The sequence below is a fragment of the Theropithecus gelada genome, chromosome 1 (genome assembly GCF_003255815.1).
Source record: "Theropithecus gelada isolate Dixy chromosome 1, Tgel_1.0, whole genome shotgun sequence".
Lineage (NCBI taxonomy): Eukaryota > Metazoa > Chordata > Mammalia > Primates > Cercopithecidae > Theropithecus > Theropithecus gelada.
This window is the reverse complement of record NC_037668.1, coordinates 141686513-141706464: the sequence shown is the minus strand read 5'-3', so window position 1 is coordinate 141706464 and position 19952 is coordinate 141686513. Positions and strand designations below refer to the sequence as shown.

Here is a 19952-nt window from a genome sequence, read left to right as displayed (position 1 = left end):
CTGTAATCCCAGCTATTCGGGAGGCTGAGACGGGGTAATTGCTTGAATCAGGGAAGTGGAGGTTGCAGTGAACCAAAATCACGTGACTATATCCAGCCTGGGTGACAGAGTGAGACTCATCTCAAAAAAAAAAAGAAAGAATAACTATCTAGATGATTTTATATCATCATTTAAACCCTACTTATGAGGAATCCATAACTCACTTCTAATAACTGTTATATGTGACATTTAAGTTTGTTATTAATTGACAGTTGAGAATATTTCACTCCACCCCCTATTGTTGCCCAATGTAGATTAATTGAGGAAGAGTAACATTTTTTTGTATTTTATTAGGCAGGTTCAGAGAGCCGCCCAAGAGTAACATTTCTAAAAGTCTTTGTCAAACTCTTTTTTTATTGCTCTAGTTAAGGCCCAGAGGGAGCTTTTAAAAGGTCAGCAGAGAAAGTAAATTTAGGAGACTACAAAACTGAAAAAGGAGAGTAGTATCTACTTAGAGAGAATTTTCACTTCAAACTGATGAGTCCTCAAACTGTAACCACTGAAGATGTTTTTTCTTAAAGTAGTTGTTTTCTGAAATCTATTTTCTTTCTTTCTTTCTTTCTTTTTTTTTTTTTTTTTTTGAGATCTGAAGTGATTTTACCTTTATTTCCTTCACTTTTAGCCAATCATGAAATTTCACAGTGATTTCTGGGGTGGGAGCAGAAGGGAGGCGATGTTAAGAATTATCGGGGCTGTGGCCGGTCAACCTGCAGAGGTGGAGGCACTCACTGGGGCAGCTCGAGGAGCACGGACTGCCCCGCTGGCAGATAGGTAATGTTCCAAGAGTGTGAGAGCTGGCACGCGATGTCCTCGGCAGCTTCCTGCTCGATCAGCTTCCTGCTGCGATGGCCAGTGAGTTGGCAATCAGCTCAGCTGCCTTGGAGTCACCCTCAGCAGAGATGATGGCCACCTTTTTCTGTTGCTCATCCTTTTCCACCGGAAATCTGGCCCTCTCTACTTCCTGCTGAGCCACCTGTTTGGCTTCCACCGCTTCTGTGAACTCCTTTCCGAAGGTCAGATATGTCAAGGACACGTCGTCCAGGATAAGCCCAAAGGTGGCTGCTCGTTCCGTAAGGTCATCGCTCACCTACCTGGAGACCAGCTCTCTCTGGGTGATTAGTTCTCCAGCATCAAAGCAAGCCACCACTGACTTGAGAATGTTGGTTGTGATGGACAGAAGCACACGCTCATCATAGTCCTCTCTTATGTTGGTGAAGATGCGAGGAAGCTGGCTAGCAATGGGCCGGAAGAGGATGTGCAGTATGATGTTGACATTCTGTAAATCTTTGCTACCAGTGATGACTGACACATTACCTGGTCGAGAACGGCAGTCAAAGATAATTGGTTTTCGTACCCATGGGATGAGAAAGTGAGTCCCTTCCCCTTCCACAATGTCCTGTACTCCATGGGATCCATCAATGATGACAACTCTGTGCCCAGCATCCATATTATATAAAGCAGAGTTCACCAAGCCTCCTGCAACAGCTAAGGCCAGGCCAAACTTGCCGATGGACTCAAACACTTTGGCAGCCATGTTTTCTTCTGCTGGACCCTCTCACACCTGCTTCCACTCTGACCTCCACATGAATTCCCCAACCACACATACCCTGAAATCTATTTTCAAATATACATCACATTTACCACATCTAATAGAATAAATATGAAATTGAAAAAAGTAATCAAAGTATGCTTATACAAAATAACTGACTATAGTTCTCCCTGTCCATTTAAATATGCATTTAGCCCAGCATGGTGGCATGCGCTTATAGTCCCAGCTACAAAAATAAATAAATAAACATGCTTTTCTTTACCCCTGATTATCAATTTACATTAAAGTTTTCAATTTAATTCAATAAACACGACTGAATGTCTGTTATGATCCAGTCACTGTCTGGGGCACATCTATGTGAAATGAAGTACACATAAAATTGAAGGCATTTGGCCAGGTGTGGAGGCTCACCCCTGTAATTCCAGTACTTTGTGAGGCCGCAGCAGGTGGATCACCTGAGGTCAGAAGTTCAAGACCAGCCTGGCCAACGTGGTGAAACCCCATCTCTACTAAAAATACAAAAATTAGCCAGGTATGGTGGCACAAACCTGTAGTACCAGCTACTCAGGAGGCTGAGGCAGGAGAATTGCTTGAACCTGGGAGGCGGAGGTTGCAGTGAGCCAAGATAGCCTGGCCAACAGGGCAAACTCTGTCTCAAAAAAAGTAAAATAAAATAAAATAAAGTAAAGAAAGCATTATTTTAAGAACCTATAGGAAGAAAATATTTTCATTGCCTATTCATGAAATTGGTACTTTTGTTCCTCATTTTATGAATGAGGAACTTGAGGCCCGCAGAGAAGCCAAGTAACTTGTCTGAAGCCTCCCAGTTGGTAAGTGGCAGAAGCTAGGATTTGAACCCAGATGCATTGAGTCCAGAGTCTACATTCTTAATCCCTGTGCTATTCCCCCTTTACCACTGTTCTATTCTTCAATACTTCTATACTGTGTACGAGAGAAGGCAAGGGGCTAGCTGGTGGGGATACAAAAGTAAGTAAATCAAAGCACATGCAGTCTAGCAGAGGAAAACGTACCTACGAGCACATGACTGAAATCAAATGCACTGGTGCTCTGGCTGAAGTCCACACAAGGGATAGTCACCTTATCCCCTGACCCTCCCAGGACGAGATAGTCAGGAAAGCCCTCATTGGGAGGAGGGCTGATTAACTGAGTCCAAAATATGAGCTCACCATCTTTGGTTGGTTCAGTTGGTGTATTTTCTATTTCGCCTATTTGAAGCCTTGATTTACTAGGAAAAATTTTTATTTCGTTGAAACTAAGTTTTATTGTCTACTATATCCATAGCAATATGAAATATACAAATAAGACATCATCTGTGCTCTAGAGGAGCTTATATACTCAGGAGAGGGGAAATGCAGGCAGAAATAATAATAACTATGTCCACTATTTATAGCACAATTACTATATGTCAGGCATCATGCTAAGCCCTTTACAAACATTTCCTCATATTATCTTCATTAACCCTATAGGAAAGTACTATTATCTCTATTTTATGGATAAACTAAAGCTTGGAGATGCTAACTTACTGACTGATTCAACAGATAACTTTCTAAAAACCTGCTATGTATGTGCTGGGTACAATTCTAAACTTTAGGGATACTGTGGTGAAAAAGGTAAGTTCCTCCTGATCTGCCCTGCTCTCTAGATGTTTTTATTCTTTTTTTTTTTTTTAGACGGGGTCTCACTCCGTCACCCAGGCTGGAGTGCAGTGGCACGATCACAGTTCACTGCAGCCTCAACCTCCCCTGGTTTAGGTGATCCTCTCACCTCAACCTCCGGAGTAGCTGGGACTACAAGTGCATGCCACCATGCCCAGCTAATATTTTGGTATTTTTTTGTAGAGATAAGATTTGGCCACGTTGCCCAGGCTGGTCTCAAACTCTGGGGCTCAAGCTGTCCGCCTACCTCGGCTTCCCAAAGTGCTAGGATTATAGGTGTGAGCCACCGTGCCCAGATTAGAAGTTTTTATTCTAATTGGGGAAGACAGATGATAAACAAGTAAATAAGATAAATGCTATGAAGACACTAAAATAAGATGGTGCAGTAGTGACTGAGGTGGGGCATTTTAGAAATAATAGTGAGGAAAGTTCTATCCAAAGAGATGACATTTGAACTGAGATCTGAGTGACAAGAAGAAACTATCCTCAGAAGACCTGAATGAAAAGGGTCTCAGGCAGAGAGACGAGCAAATGCAAAAATCCTGGAAAAGTGAGCTTGGCATGCTGGAGAGGCAGAAGAAAGGCCAAAATGGCTAGAGCAGAGGGCTTCACCCCAAATCACACAACTCATAAATAGCAGAGATGATTCAGATCTGTGCCTGTCTAAGGTGAAAACCACTATGTAATATTGCCTAAAGAAACAAATAGAATGTTCTATGCATTGTCATCACTGGGTGTGTTTTTAGGTTAACCTGAGCAATATCCAAAGGCAAGGGAACATATGGAATCAAAAGTCGAAAGAGAGGAAACTCTTGCAAACAGAAAGGCTTCCTCTACAACAGGAGATACAAAGACAAATAAAGCATTGTATGCATGAGCTGTATCAAACCCCGCTTCATCAAACCCTGGTCTTAATCTCAAACCATTATGCATCCTCCATTCTTATCTTAGACTGGAATCCCTGGCAGGGTTGATGGAATGCATCTCTGATACTTCAGATTAGAAGTTCAAATAAGCTTAATCTAAAAATTTCTTCCTGCTTCTCCCAGGTGCCAGCAGAGAGCTATTCAGTCTGAAGGGTTCACTCTTCTGGTGGCTCCAAGAGAAGAGCCATCTGGGCAAGAAGGCAGCAGCCATCTGGGCAAGAAGTTCTGCAGGAGGTGGTGCAGAGCTGGCTAGTCAGGCTGTGATTAAACTGGTGTGTGACTGGTAAGTTCAGACAGGAGCTGTTACTGAGATAGTAATCATAAGGTAAGTGGCAGAGAACCAAATTGTGGGCAGAGCAGGCTCAAGTTGCCAAGCAAGCTGTCATAGACAAGGAGGGCAGAAAACCTTAGTGAAACATAACACCACAGATGAATCTAAGACAGATCTGTTGTTCTGACACCTAGCTGGGTCAGGGAGCCCATTTTTACTGGAGTCAGCCTGGAGTAGCTCTAGGCTAACTGGGTAGCTCTGCTCCAAAGAAGTCTCAATTTGTGTTAAAAGGTGGGGCCCCTTCCCGTATCCAGACACACAGATTGTCATACTCTAGCTCAACTGGGAGAGGAAGTTTAGCCTAATTTCCCTGCTAATAGTTGGCATTAAAGAAGGTGCTTTTTCAGAGTGTGGTCTGTATGTTCTGCCTGCCTGATCTGTGGGTGGTAGGCAAAGGTGCACATCTACTCTGAGATCTATAAAGGCAGCTCTTCTGAAAAATGGGCTGAATTATCAACCGCATTCTTTCATGATGTGATTAGAAAAAAAACCACGTGTAGCAGTAATAGGAACTACCTTTGATTTTTAAGTTCCATGACAGATCTTGAAAGTATACAACATATAATATCTTATTAAATCTCATAGCAACGGTATGAAATTGATACTATTAATATTCCCAGTTTACAGATAAAGAAATTTGAACTTAGATAAGTAACTTATACAAGGGGTACAAATGAGAAGCAGTAACAGGTCACTCTAATGCAAAAGCCTGTATTCTTCATTTTTTAAATCAACTTTATTGAGGTATAATTTACATACAAAGTAATGCACGTATCTTAAATGTATAGTTATTTGAGTTTTGACAAATGTATACACCCTTGCAAATACAAACAGATCAAGTTATATAGCATTTCCTTCACCCTCATACCCCTTTGTATTAGTCTTCCCTACACTGGCAACCACAGATCTGCTTTCTGATGCCAGACAGTAGTTTTCCATGTTCCAGAACATCGTATGAATAAAACGACATAGTATGTACTCTTTCGTCTTGCTCTTCTTTTGTTCAGCATAACGTTTTTGTTGTTGTTGTTATATTTTTGGGGGAATTATAATCTGAAATACTTGTACCCTACACAGATAAGTATCTGTTTCTCAAAGAGATATTTCAATTTTGAGTCTCTTTTTTTTTTTTTTTTTTAAGACGGAGTTTCACTGTTGTTGCCCAGGCTGGAGTGCAATGGCACCATCTCGGCTCACCGCAACCTCTGCCTCCTGGATTCAAGCGGTTCTCCTGCCTCAGCCTCCCAAGTAGCTGGGATTACAGGCATGTGCCACCACGCCCGGCTAACTTTGTATTTTCAGTAGAAATAGGGTTTCTCCATGTTGGCTAGGCTGGTCTCGCACTCCTGACCTCAGGTGATCCGCCCACCTCAGCCTCCGAAAGTGCTGGGATTACAGGCATGAGCCACCGCACCCGGCCTGAGTCTCATTTTTATATACAATTTTAAAAGTCATATGAAGAAGATCAAACCTTGCTTGTATTGTGCAAAGCAGAATTGCCATCTGTTTGCCTCTTACAGTGTTATATTTTTTACGTGTGTAAGGGGTTTCCCAAGCTTTACTAGGTATAGCTGACAAATACAATTATATATATTTAAGATATACGACATGCTTTGATATACATATAAATGGTAAACTGATTACCATGATCAAGTTAGTTAACACACCCATTACTTCACATAATTACCATTTGTGTATGTGTGGTGAGAACATTTAAGACTTACTCTCTTAGCAAATTTCACTAGTCAGCATAATCTTTTGAGATTCATTTATGTTATGGCATATATCAGTAATTCATTTCTATTATTGCTAAATAACTTTCCACTATTTACATGTACCACGATTTTTGTACCCTTTCACCTACAGAGAGATATTTGAGTTGTTTCCTATTTCTCTGACTATTGTGAATAAACCTGCTATGAACATTTATGTACAAGCCTTTCTATGAACACATGTTTTCACTTTTTCCTTTTTTTTTTTTTTTTTGAGACAGGGTCTCACTCTGGCACCCATGCTAGAGTGCAGTGGTATGATCTCAGCTCACTGCAACCTCCACCTCCTAGGTTCAAGCGATTCTCCCACCTCAGCCTCCCCACTAGCTGGGACTATAGGCACCCACCACCACGCCCAGCTAATTTTTGTATTTTTTGGTAGAGTCAGGGGTTTCACCACGTTGGCCAGGCTGGTTTCAAACTCCTGACCTCAGGAGTTTGATCCACCCACCTTGGCCTCCCAAAGTGCTGGGAGCCACTGCACCCGACCTGTTTTCACTTTTCTTTGATATATATCTAGTAATAGAATTGGTGGGTGTATGTTTACCTTTATTTTAAAAATTGGCAGACTTTTCCAAGACGGTTGTACTGTTTCACATTCCCACCAGCAATGTACAAAAGAGTACTGGTGTGCCACATATTTAAGAACACTTGATATTGTCTGATAACTTGTGATAAGCATCTTTTCATATGCTTATTGGCCATCTGTATTTTTTTGTGAAGTATCTGTCCAAATTTAAGACCATCTTTAATTGAATTATTTATTATTGAGTTGTAAGAATTTTTTATAGATTCTGGGAAAATGTTCTTTAAGAAACATGTGTATTGAGAACATTTTCTCCCAAAGGTGCATTGCTTTCATTTTCTTTTTTTAAATTAATTAATTTATTTTTTAATTTTTTAAATTTTACTTTCAGTTTTTGGATACATGTGCAGAACATGCAGGTTTGTTAACATAGGTATACATGTGCCATGGTGGTTTGCTGCACCAATCAACCCGTCATCTAAGTTTTGTTTTTTTGTTTTTTGTTTTTTGTTTTTTTTAAGGTGTGCACTTTTATTCAACTGGTCTCAAGTCAGTGTACAGGTAAGCCCCGGCTGCCTCCACCCACTACCAGGGAGACCAAAAGCCTTCATACATCTCAAGTTGGGGGACAAAAAAGGGGGGCCACAAAGGCTGATCATTCAAAATAAAACAAAATAAAAAAGCGTTAAGGCAAAGATTTAAAAAATTTTGCATTACATAATTTACATCAGAGCAATTCTATCACTTCCCCTGTGTGGACGTAGGAGAGGACTGGGCCATTCTCCTTAGAGAGAAGTGGGGTGGCTTTTAGGAGGGCAAGGAACTTCCTGTAACAATGCATCTCACAATATTTGGAATGACTATTTAAAAAAAAAAAAAAAGAACAACGTACAATCAAAGTCCTTGACCACATTGTAGAACTCTGGGGGATGCTCACTCCAACCGACTGCTGTCACCTTCACCGTTCCAGTTTTTAAATCCTGAGTCAAGCCAAAAAAAAAAAAAGAAGAAGAAACAAACAAACAAAAAAAAAACAAATAAAGCCATGCCAATTTCATATTGTTTTCTGTGCAAGTTAGGTTTTGTCAAGAAAGGGTGTAATGTAACTAAGTCACAGTCTGCACAGGAGCATTTGCAGTGGGCGATGGAGGGGCCAGACTCATCATACCCCTGCTTGCTGATCCATATCTGCTGGAAGGCGGACAGAGAGGCCAGGATAGAGGTGCCGATCCACACGGAGTACTTGCACTCAGGAGGAGCAATGATCTTGATCTTCATCGTGCTGGGCACCAGGGCTAAGTGATCTCCTTCTGCATCCTGTCCGCGATGGCCAGGGTACATGGTGGTGCCGCCAGACAGCACTGTATTGATGTACAGGTCTTTGCAGATGTCCACATCACACTTCATGATGGAGTTGAAGGTAGTTTCACGGATGCCACAGGATTCCATGCCCAGGAAGGAAGGCTGGAAGAGCGCCTCGGGACAGTGGAACCGCTCATTGCCGTTGGTGATGACCTGGCCATCAGGCAGCTCGTAGCTTCCACCTTTTGCCCACTCAGTATAATATTGGCTATGGGTTTGTAACAAATAGCTCTTATTATTTTGACATATGTTCCATCAATACGTAGTTTATTGAGAGTTTTTTGCATGAAGTCATGTTGAATTTTATCGAAGGCCTTTTCTGCATCTATTGACATAATCATGTGGTTTTTGTCATTGGTTCTGCTTATGTGATTGATTACGTTTATTGATTTGCATATGTTGAACCAACCTTGCATCCTGAGGATGAAGCAGAGTTGATTGTTGTGGATAAGCTTTGAATGTGCTGCTGGATTTGATTTACCAGTATTTTATTGAGGATTTTTGCATTGATGTTCATCAGGGATATTGGCCTGAAAATTTTGTTTTCGTGTGTGTGTGTGTATGTGTGTGTGTGTGTGTGTGTGTCTCAGGTTTTGGTATCAGGATGATGTTGGCCTCGTAAAGTGAGTTAGGAAGGAGTCCTTTTTCTATTGATTGGAATAGTTTCTGAAGGAATGGTACCAGCTCCTCTTTGTACCTCTGGTAGAATTCAGCTATGAATCCTTCTGTTCCTGGGCTTTTTTTGTTTTGGTAGGCTATTAATTACTTTCTCAATTTCCGAACTTGTTATTGGTCTATTCAGGGATTCAAATTCTTCCTGGTTTAGTCTTGGGAGGGATTTCTTCTAGATTTTCTAGTTTATTTGCATAGAGGTGTTTATAGTATTCTCTGATGGTGGTTGTATTTCTGTGGGATCAGTGGTGATATGCCCTTTATCATTTTTTATTGTGTCTATTTGATTCTTCTGTCTTTTCTTCTTTATTAGTGTAGCTAGTGGTCTATCTATTTTGTTAATTTTTTCAAAAAACCATCCCCTGGATTCATTGATTTTTTGAAGGGTTTTTCGTGTCTCTATCTCCTTCAGTTCTGATCTGATCTTAGTTATTTCTTGTCTCCTGCTAGTTTTTGAATTTGTTTGCTCTTGCTTCTCTAGTTTTTTTTTTTTTTTTTTTTAAACAGAGTATTGCTCTGTCCCAGGCTGGAGTGCAATGGTGGGATCTCGGCTCACTGCAACCTCTGCCTCCCAGGATCAAGCTATTCTCCTGCTCAGCTGCCCAAGTAGCTGGGACTACAGTCACCCACCATCACATCCAACTAATTTTTATATTTTTAGTACAGATGGGATTTCACCATGTTGGCCAGGCTGGCCTCGAACTCCTGACCTCATGATCCACCCACCTCAGCCTCCCAAAGTACTGGGATTACAGGTGTGAGCCACCGCACCTGGTGGCTTCTTTAGTTCTTTTAATTGTGATGTTAGGGTGTCAATTTCAGATCTTTCCAGCTTCCCGATGTGGGCATTTAGTGCTGTAAATTTCCCTTTAAACTCTGCATTAACTGTGTCCCAGATATTCTGGTACATTGTCTCTTTGTTCTCATTGGTCTCAAAGAACTTCTTTATTTCTTCCTTAATTTTGTTGTTTACCCAGAAGCCATTCAGGAGCAGGCTGTTCAACTTCCATGTAGTTGTGCGGTTTTGAGTAAGTCTCTTTTTTTTTTCCTTTTAAAACATATTTATTTAATGTACAGAATTGGAAAAAGGACTTCTTGATAATAAACATATTTCATGTAAACACAAGCTTTCAGTGTCTATGAATATTTCTTTGCAAATACACCCTAAGTTACTTCTTCTCTACATAAAGGAGAAACTCCAAGTTCTGCTCTTTAGGAAGACATGGAGGGCTAGCAACACCTTAGGAGCAGCCATTGCTATTTCTCCCCTTTCCTTGGGTGACCTAACATTTTACAGGGACTAATGACATAAAGAAATATTAGATTCCATTGAGTTTAAACACAAATTTCCCACTGAGGGAATTAAATGTTTGATGCTTGTGAGTGTGAATAAATAATTAAATATTAGGTATAAGGCAGATTCTGAAACCAACTGAAGTATGAAAATAAATTGGCATAGATACCTAACAGTCAGTAAAATTAAATTTCACTACTGAGTATGCTATATGCTTCCTTCTCTATTCCAGTGGGTTCTCTTTTTTTGTCTAAGGTCTTCTCCAGCAGGACTCTAAGACAGTAAATTGCTTAACATCACCAGGTTTTTTTGGTCAGATTTATTTTGGAAATAAACCAACTTCTTTTTTATTAAAGACCAAGGTTGTCTTTTTTGCTACACGCTTCTTTCCACTACATATTGACTCCCTGATGTAAGAAAATTTACAGGGTGAGAGAAAGTACTCTATGTTGGCTGTCCCACAGTGTAATGACTGGTTAATAAAAAAGCCACTCAGCCTGGGCAATATAGTGAGGCCTCGTTTCTGCAAAAACAATTAGCAAGGCATGGTGACATGCACCTGTGGTCCTAGCTACTTGGGAGGCTGAGGCAGGAGGATCACTTGAGCCCAGGACACAGAGGCTGCAGTGAGCCAAGACTGTGCCACTGAACTCTACTCTAACCTGGGTAACAGAAGGGGACTTTGCCTCAAAAATAACAATAATACTAAAGGAGCCACCCATTTAATCCTTTTCTCATCTGGTCTCATCCAAAGAGTAAGTCAAAATCATCAAGGTCACAAAGAACTTATGACCAAGGTGTAACTCTGCAAATATCTTTAACTGGCCATGGCTTCTTCATTTGATCCCTTCCCACTCATTAGAAGACTCTAAGGAACAGATGCTGCAGCCTAGTTCAAAGTAGCACACACATACCTCAGGAAAGTGGACCAAAAAAGAGGAAGACACAGAATACAAGAAAGAGTTGACAAAGCAAATCTAATAAAAGTATGGTTGGTTTGAACAGTCACTGGTATAAATTCCTTATGATTCTACTTTTTGACAGGCTCCTCCTTTTGACTACTGAGCAATTAAGATATTTTCAGTCGTTTCGATTCCTTTTCCACACTGTCTCTAATGTTCTGTAGTTTTCTGGAGTTCTGAACCAGGGACACTAAACTCTCCCTAAAATCACTAGTCCCATGATCTCTGACAACATTTTGAAGCTCATCAAAGAAAGTCAACGTCTGTTTGAGTTTGGCCTGAACAATTTTTTGCTCTTCTAATTCTGCAAGAGGGGCCTGCTTAATACATAATTCAGTCTTGTACTTCTCCTGTAACTGTTCAAAATCTTTCTGGAGACGCTGAAAATCTTCCTCACTGTAAGGTATCTCCTTACATTTATCTTCAGGAAGCAAGATGTTTGAGGGAATACGTAAAATCAGCTGCAAAAACAGTTGCTCCATTTTGCTAAAAAGGTTATCAAAATGTCCTTTCATGAAGCAAAGAAACTTCTCGGTGCATTTGCGAATCTGCACTGGGCTAATGTCACAGTCTGGGATGCCATCCAGCTTCTTCAGAATAACCTGTTCAACGGCCTGCATCACTTCAAATAGGTAGTCTTGAAATGCAATGTAGATTCGAAGCATGCACGTTTGTGGCATGAAGCCAAAGAACTGGGCCTCATAGGTCATTGGATTCACAGACATCTTGGCTTATTTTGCTATGTTATTTTCAGGTGTGAAAAACCAGAGCGACCATGAGGGTCACGAAGTCGAGCACACACAGGCTTCCCACCACCTCCTTTAAACCGCCACTGGCTTGCCAGAGACAGACGGTGCGGTTGGCTCCTCAAAATTCCAACTGATACGCGCCTCGGCGAGCGAAAGTCTTGAGTAAGTTTCTTAATCCTAAATTCAAATTTGATTGCACTATGGTCTGATAGACTGTTATGATTTCCATTCTTTTGCATTTGCTGAGGAGTCCTTTACTTCCAAGTATGCGGCCAGTTTAAGAATAAGTGCCAGGCCAGGCGCGGTGGCTCAAGCCTGTAATCCCAGCACTTTGGGAGGCCGAGACGGGTGGATCACGAGGTCAGGAGATCGAGACCATCCTGGCTAACACGGTGAAACCCCGTCTCTACTAAGAAATACAAAAAACTAGCCGGGCGAGGTGGCGGGCGCCTGTAGTCCCAGCTACTCGGGAGGCTGAGGCCGGAGAATGGCGTGAACCCGGGAGGCGGAGCTTGCAGTGAGCTGAGATCCGGCCACTGCACTCTAGCCTGGGCTACAGAGCGAGACTCCGTCTCAAAAAAAAAAAAAAAAGAGTAAGTGCCATGTGGCACTAAGAAGAATGTATGTTCTCTTGATTTAGGGTGGAGAGTTCTGTAGATATCTATTAGGTCCGCAGCTGAGTTCAAGTCCTGAATATCCTTGTTAATTTTCTGTCTCATTGATCTGTCTAATATTGACATTGGGGTGTTAAAGTCCCCCACTATTATTGTCTGGGAGCCTAAGTATCTTTGTAGGTCTCTAAGAACTTGTTTTACAAATCTGGGTGCTCCTGTATTGGATGCATATATATTTAGGTTAGTTAACTCTTCTTGTTGCATTGATCCCTTTACCATTATGTGATGCCCTTCTTTGTCTTTTTTGATCTTTGTTGGTTTAAAGTCTGTTTTATCAAAGACTAGGATTGCAACCTACTTGCAAGCAAGAAAAAAAAATTGCTTTTTTTTGCTTCTTGGTAAATATTCCTTCATCCCTTTATTTTGAGCCTATGTGTGTCTTTGAACATAAGATGGGTCTCTTGAATATAGCACACTGATGGGTCTTGACTTTTTATCCAATTTGCCAGTCTGTGTCTTTTAATTGGGGCATTTAGCACATTTACATTTAAGGTCAATATTGTTATGTGTGAATTTGATGCTGTCATCATGATGCTAGCTGGTTATTTTGCACATTAGTAGATGCAGTTCCTTCATAGTGTCAATAGTCTTATATTTCAGTGTGTTTTTGCAGTGGCTGTTACCGGTTTTTCCTTTCCATATTTAGTGCTTCCTTCAGGAGTTCTTGTAAGTCAGGCCTGGTGGTGACAAAATCCCTCAGCATTTCCTTGTCTGGAAAGGGTTTTATTTCTCCTTTGCTTTTGAAGCTTAGTTTGGCTGGATATGAAATTCTGGGCTGAAAAATTCTTTTCTTTAAGAATGTTGAATATTGGCCCCCACTCTCTTCTGGCTTGTAGGGTTTCTGCAGAGAGATCCACTGTTAGTCTGATGGGCTTCCCTTTGTAGGTGACCTGGCCTTTCTCTTTGGCTGCCCTTAACATTTTTTCCTTCATTTCAACCTTGGAGAATCTGACGATTATGTGCCTTGGGGTTGATCTTCTCGAGGAGTATTTTAGTGGTGTTCTCTGTATTTCCTGAATTTGAATGTTGGCCTGTCTTTCTAGGTTGGGGAAGTTCTCCTGGATAATATCATGAAATGTGTTTTCCAACTTGATTCCATTCTCCCTGTCACTTTCAGGTACACCAATCAATCATAGGTTTAGTCTTTTCACATAGTCCCATATTTCTTTTTTTTTTTTTTTTTTTTTTTTTTTTTTTTTTTTTTTTTTTGAGACGGAGTCTCGCTCTGTCGCCCGGGCTGGAGTGCAGTGGCCGGATCTCAGCTCACTGCAAGCTCCGCCTCCCGGGTTCACGCCATTCTCTGGCCTCAGCCTCCCGAGTAGCTGGGACTACAGACGCCTGCCACCTCGCCCGGCTAGTTTTTTGTATTTCTTAATAGAGACGGGGTTTCACCATGTTAGCCAGGATGGTCTCGATCTCCTGACCTCGTGATCCGCCTGTCTCGGCCTCCCAAAGTGCTGGGATTACAGGCTTGAGCCACCGCGCCCGGCCCAGTCCCATATTTCTTGAAGGCTTTGTTCATTCTTTTTCATTCTTTTTTCTCTAATCTTGTCTTCATGCCTTTTTTCAGCAAGGTGATCTTCAATCTTTGATATCCTTTCTTCTGCTTGATTGATTCAGTTATTGATACTTGTGTATGCTTCCCGAAGTTCTCATGTTGTTTTGCTTTTTGGTTTTTTTGTTTGTTTGTTTTTTAGCTTCATCAAGTTATTTATGTTCCTCTCTAAACTGGTTATTCTAGTTAGCAGTTCCTGTAACCTTTTTTCAAGGTTCTTAGCTTCCTTGCATTGGGTTAGAACATGCTCCTTTAGATCAGAGGAGTTTGTTATCACCCACCTTCTGAAGCCTGCCTCTGTCAGTTTGTTAATCTTATTCTCCATCCAGTTTTATGCCCTTACTGGAGAGGCATTCTGGTTTTTGGAATTTTCAGCATTTTTGCACTGATTTTTCCTCATCTTCATGAATTTATCTACCTTTGATCTTTGAGGCTGATGACCTTTGGATGGGGTTTTTGTGTGGGGGTCCTTTTTGTTGATGTTGTTGTTGCTTTCTGTTTGTTGGTTTTTCTTCTAACAGTCAGGCCCCTCTTCTGCAGGTCTGCTGCAGTTTGCTGGAGGTCCACTCCAGACCCTGTTTGCCTGGAAGGCTGCAGAACATCAAAGATTGCAGCCTGCTCCTTCCTCTGGAAGCTTCATCCCAGAGGGACACCAGCCTGATGCCAGCCAGAGCTCTCCTGTATGAGGTGTCTATTGACCCCTGTTGGGAGGTTTAATGTGTAGCTTCAGCACATCTTTAACTGTCTAGTCAGCATTGGGGTCAGTTACCCACCTGAGGAGTCAGTCTGTCCCTTAGCAGAGCTGGTGTGCTGTGCTGGGAGAATCCCCCTTGTCAGGATCAGCTGCTGTCTTCAGAGCCAGCAGGCAGGAAAGATTAAATCCGCTGAAGCTGTGCCCACAGCAGCCCCTCCCCCCAGGTGCTCTGTCCCAGGGAGATGAGCGTTTCATCTGTAAGCCCCTGACTAGGGCTGCTGCATTTCCTTCAGAGATGCCCTGACCAGTGAGCAGAAATCTAGATAAGCACTCTGGCCACAGTCGCTTTGCCACACTGTGGCAAATTCCGCCCAGTCCACACCTCTCCGTCTCCTTAGCACTGTCAGGGAAGAACGGCTTACTAAAGCCTCGGTAATCGCAGATGCCCCTCCTCCCACCAAGCTCAATCGTCCTAGGTCGACCAGACTGCTGTGCTGGCAGCAAGAATTTCAAGTCAGTGGTTCTTAGCTTGCTGGGCTCCATGGGAGTGGAACCTGCTGAGTGAAACCACTTGGCTCCCTGGCTTCAGCTCCCTTTCAAGGGGAGTGAATGGTTCTGTCTTGCTGGGGTTCCAGGTGCCACTAGGGTATGAACAAACTCCTGCAGCTAGCTGGGTGCCTGCCCAAACAGCCACCTAGTTTTGTGCTTGAAACTCAGGGCCCCGGTGGTGTGGGCTCACCAGGAAATCTGATCTGCTGATTGCAAAATCCATGAGAAAAGTGTAGTTCCCCGGGCGGGTAGCACAATACCTCATGGCTTCCCTTGAGAGGTCCGCTGGCTCCTTGCACTTCCTGGATAAAGCAATGCCCCACCCTGCTTCTGCTCGCTCTCCATGGGTTGCACCCACTGCCTAAACAGTCCCAGTGAGATGAACTGGGTACTTCAGTTGGAAATGCAGAAATCACCCCCTTCTGCATTGGTCCCACCGGGAGCTGCAGACTGGAGCTGTTTCTATTCAACCTTCTTGCCCCTCCCCTTCATTTTCTTAACAGTGTCATTCAAAGGGGAGACATTCTAATTTTGATGAAGTTAAATTTACCATTTTTTTCTTTTTTGTGCTGTGCTTTTTGCATTCTAAGAAATCTTGCTTAACCCAAGGTTTCATTTTCTCCCATTTTCTAGCACTTTCATATTATAATTTTAGGTCCATGATCCATTTTTAGTTATTTTTTTAATGAACAAGTGTAACTCTTTTTTAAGATAGAATTGTTCTTATTCAAGAAATAGATTAAAATGGTTAAGTACAATTAAATGGCTCCAAAAGTCTTACAATGAAAACAACAGTCCTGCCAGTTGTTCTTTCCAGAGGCAAACACTTTTCATTCTCTTAGTTTTTCCTTCTGTTAGTTACCTTCATGGGTTTTTCCAAATTGTTATTTTTTTAGTTTTTCAAGTGAATGCATATATTAATACATAAAATTTTAAAAAACCTCTTCAGTTTATAATGCATCCTAACAGTCCCCTGCCCCATCCCTCCTAATTCTCCAGAGCAATGACTTCCAGCAACATCTTCTGTTTTTTTCCTCACATAACTACTTAGTCATTTCTTAATTATTTTATACATTATATAGTGATTTCTGGATATAACAGGTGAGGATTTAGCTCTTACACCATCACTATCTTCACCTCCTCCCATATTGTCCCAAAGTGGTTACCATATTTAGGGGCTAAGCAGTCACCACATCATTATGACTGTGTATGTATTGCTCCTTGTTGAGAAAAACAGCGTATTATGCTCTTCCTATCCTGTACTTCTTTCTGCCCTAGAATTAATGATTGCCTAACCAACCCTTTCCCCTTATTTTTTTACTTCTGCTTTATCTTCAATGAACTTCTTTCCAAATGCCCCAAATTTGGCAATAACTTATTATTTTTAAGAGAAGGGATCTCCCTAAGGTAGCCAGGCTGGTCTGGAACTCTTGGGCTCAAGCCATCCTCTTGCTGAGCCTCCTGAGTAGCTGGGACTACAGGCATGGGCCATTCCACCCAGCTAACCTATTAATATTTTTACTGTTTCTTTTTAAAGTCAGCTCCATAGCTGGAATATTGCCTGTGTTGGATCCTATTTGCTGGATCTATGTCATTCTCTGGTTTGTGTACTCCTTCCCTTTGCTGGAGTATTTTCTCCAATAGCTTCCCATAAAAGGGTACATGGAGGTAACCCCTGAGTCTTTGCTTGTCTAAAAATGTATTTTACCTTCACCTTTGATTATTTGGGTGAATATAGATTTATCAGTTGAAAATAACTTTGTAGAATTCTGAAGGCATGATTCCATTGTTTTCAGATTCCTTTGCAAGACAAGTTCTCTTCTGTCACCCAGGCTGGAGTGCAGTGGCACAATTACGACTCACTGCAGCCTTGGACTCATGGGCTCAATTGATCCTTCCATCTCAGCTCCCTGAGTAGATGGGAATACAGGTGTGCGCCACAATGCCCAGCTAATTTTTGTGTTTTTTGTAGAGATGGGGCTTTGCTATGTTGCCCAAGCTGGTCTCAACTGATGCACCTGCCTTGGCCTCCCAAAGTGCTAGGATTACAGGCGTGAGCCACTGTGCCCAGCTAGTTTTTCTTTTATTCTCTCTCTACTTCCTTCATTTCTCAAAGGCATCTCAAACTCAGTGGGCCCAAAACCAAAGTCAAACTCCATCAGAATATCCTGCTACTTACAACTTTAAAATATATCTTAAATCAGAAGTTCTTACTACATGCAACCCTTTGGTTCAAGCAACCATCATCCCTCACTTGAACTTAGAATTGGTTTTCCTGCTTCTGTATTTTTTAAAATTATAGAATATTTCAAATAAACCATGTGTGGTTTTATTCTTTTTACTACATAAAAAGAATGAAGATGTGCCAGGTGTAGTGGCTCACGCCCGTAATCCCAGCACCTTGGGAAGCTGGGGTGGGCGAATCACTTGAGGTCAGGAGTTTGAGACCAGCCTTACCAACATGGTGAAATCCCGTCTCTACTAAAAATACAAAATACAAAAATTTATCCGGGCATGGTGGCGTGCACTTAGTCCTAGCTATTTGGGAGCCTGAGGCAGGAGAATCGCTTGAATTTGGGAAGGCGGAGGTTGTAGTGAGCTGAGATTGCACCACTGCACTCCAGCCTGGGCAACAAGAGGGAAACTGTCTAAAAAAAAAAAAACTATATATATATATACACACACACACATATATATATATGAAGCGCTTATATACTTAAACATGGAATTGCTTTAAGTGTTTGGCATTCGCTGTTTCCGTGCATGCCAGCAGCTTCTTACTGCAAACACCTGGGACTTACTATAGAGCAGCTAGTGTACGTTCCACCCACCCACAGGACAGGGAGCTGACAACCAAGGAAGAGAGGGGAATCAACACTCCAGTTTTCTCCCCCTCCATTTCCCTGTATCTCCGCAGTATGGAGCTTGTTACCAGTGAGAACCTGCTCGCTGACTTTAAACTGGTTTTCTTACCTTCTCAGTTCAGTTTTTCCATACCTCAACCGATGGTTTCTGGTATGACCTAGCAAATAAACTGTTTTCACTGAAATTTCAGTCTTGGAATTTACTTTGGGTTCCCCAATCTAAGACAGAAACATACTCATTTTCCCATCACTGGACTTCCAGGTTGTTTTCAATTTTTCACTGTTACAAACAAGGCTGCAACATTTATTTACAAACCTCTGGATATACACATAGGAAGCTTTTGGTATTTCCACTAGTGAAACTGCTCAGCTGAAGGGTATGTGGATCTTCATCTTTAATAAATATTACCAACATTTGAAAAGCCCGACAATGTCAAGGACTGGCAAGAGTGTCACATGTGATGGGTGTGGAAAGGCAGCTCACTGTAGCAGGTGCTGGGGACTCAGTCGGGGTCTTGGAGAAGCACTTATTTATAGCAGGAATGTTTCATAAATGGTATCTGATAGAGTCAAGAGTAGTGGGGAATAAAAACAAGTGGCTTAGAAATAACTATAGATCTAAAGTCAACAAAATGCTTTTTTTCTAATGTAAAAATACATACTTTTTTTAGAGGGAGGGGGAACAACTTAAGCCAGAAAACACCTTCATATTAATCATTCTTCTCATATACTTCAAATTTGTACTTAATGCCTTTCTCCTCTTGGACATCAGAAAGAACACCTGGGTATTCTGGTAGAAGTTTATATTTCTCCAAATCAATTTCTGGAAGAAAGGTGTCACTTTCAAAGTCTTGCATGATCCTTGTCACAAATAGTTTAAGATGGCCTGGGTGATTCACGGCTTCCTTATAAACAGAACTGCCACCAACTATCCAAATCATGTCTACTTTATTTGCTAATTCTGGTTGTTCAGTAAGTTTTAAGGCATCATCCAGACTTCTGGCAAGAAAATGAGCTCCTTGTGGAGGTTCCTTGAGTTCTCTGCTGAGAACTAAATTAATTCTACCCTTTAAAGGTCGATTCTTCTCAGGAATGGAGAACCAAGTCTTCTTACCCATAATCACCAGATTCTGTTTACCTTCTACTGAAGAGGTTGTGGTCATTCTCTGGAAATATCCGAATTCATTCCTGAGCGGCGGCCAGGTCAGGTCCCCATTCTTGCCGATGCCCATGTTCTGGGACACAGCGACGATGCAGTTTAGCGAATGAACCATGACAGCAGCTGGAGCACCTCCGAGCCCGCTCGTTAAAACAGAACGCGCGGTCAAGATTGGCGCGAAATTGTCCATTTTTAGTTATTTTTTGTATATGTTTGATATAGTTGACTGTGTCCCCACCCAAATCTCATCTTGAATTATAGTTCCTGTAATCACCACGTGTCACCGAAGGGACCAGGTGGAGATAACTGAATCATGGGGGCAGGTTTTTCCCATGCTGTTCTCATGATAAGTCTCACGAGATCTGATGGTTTTATAAAGGGCAATTCCCACGCACATGCTCTCTTGCCTGTCGCCATGACTTTGCTCCTCATTCATCTTTAGCCATGATTGTGAGGCCTCCCCAGTTATGTGGAAATGTGAATCAATTAAACTTCTTTCCTTTATAAATTACCCAGTCTTGGGTATGTCTTTATTAGCAGTGTGAGAACAGACTAATACAATGTTGTGAAGTAAGAGCCAAAGTTCTTTTTTTTTTTTT

The 19952-nt window shown here is 41.7% G+C and overlaps 3 protein-coding genes and 1 pseudogene across 3 annotated transcripts; all 4 read right to left on the bottom strand.

Annotated features, from left to right (window-relative positions):
* Positions 1-764: 764 nt before the first annotated feature.
* On the bottom strand, positions 765-1628 carry LOC112608014 (annotated as a pseudogene).
* Positions 1629-4345: 2717 nt separating this feature from the next.
* LOC112630227 (actin, alpha skeletal muscle-like) lies at positions 4346-10108 on the bottom strand. The gene is given in 5 exon segments (XM_025394402.1): positions 4346-4470; positions 7935-8115; positions 8118-8147; positions 8149-8363; positions 10051-10108. Coding segments are annotated over 5 exon segments (609 nt in total).
* Positions 9903-11965, bottom strand: LOC112634733 (protein MIS12 homolog). Its single transcript, XM_025402487.1, has one exon. The coding sequence runs from the start codon at positions 11832-11834 to the stop codon at positions 11217-11219; it is 618 nt and encodes a 205-aa protein (XP_025258272.1). The 5' UTR covers positions 11835-11965; the 3' UTR covers positions 9903-11216.
* A 4050-nt stretch (positions 11966-16015) lies between these two features.
* Positions 16016-19533, bottom strand: LOC112627657 (dihydrofolate reductase). Its single transcript, XM_025390208.1, has 3 exons — positions 18857-19533; positions 18039-18754; positions 16016-17993 (listed from the first exon to the last, which is right to left on the bottom strand). Exon 1 carries the CDS (start codon positions 19466-19468, stop codon positions 18905-18907), a length of 564 nt encoding a protein of 187 aa, XP_025245993.1. The 5' UTR covers positions 19469-19533; the 3' UTR covers positions 16016-17993; positions 18039-18754; positions 18857-18904.
* Between the last annotated feature and the right edge of the window lie 419 nt (positions 19534-19952).

Bases quoted from the DNA above. Each gene is read 5' to 3' on its own strand.
- LOC112627657 (XM_025390208.1), bottom strand. From the start codon at position 19,468: ATGGTTCATTCGCTAAACTGCATCGTCGCTGTGTCCCAGAACATGGGC.
- LOC112634733 (XM_025402487.1), bottom strand. From the start codon at position 11,834: ATGTCTGTGAATCCAATGACCTATGAGGCCCAGTTCTTTGGCTTCATG.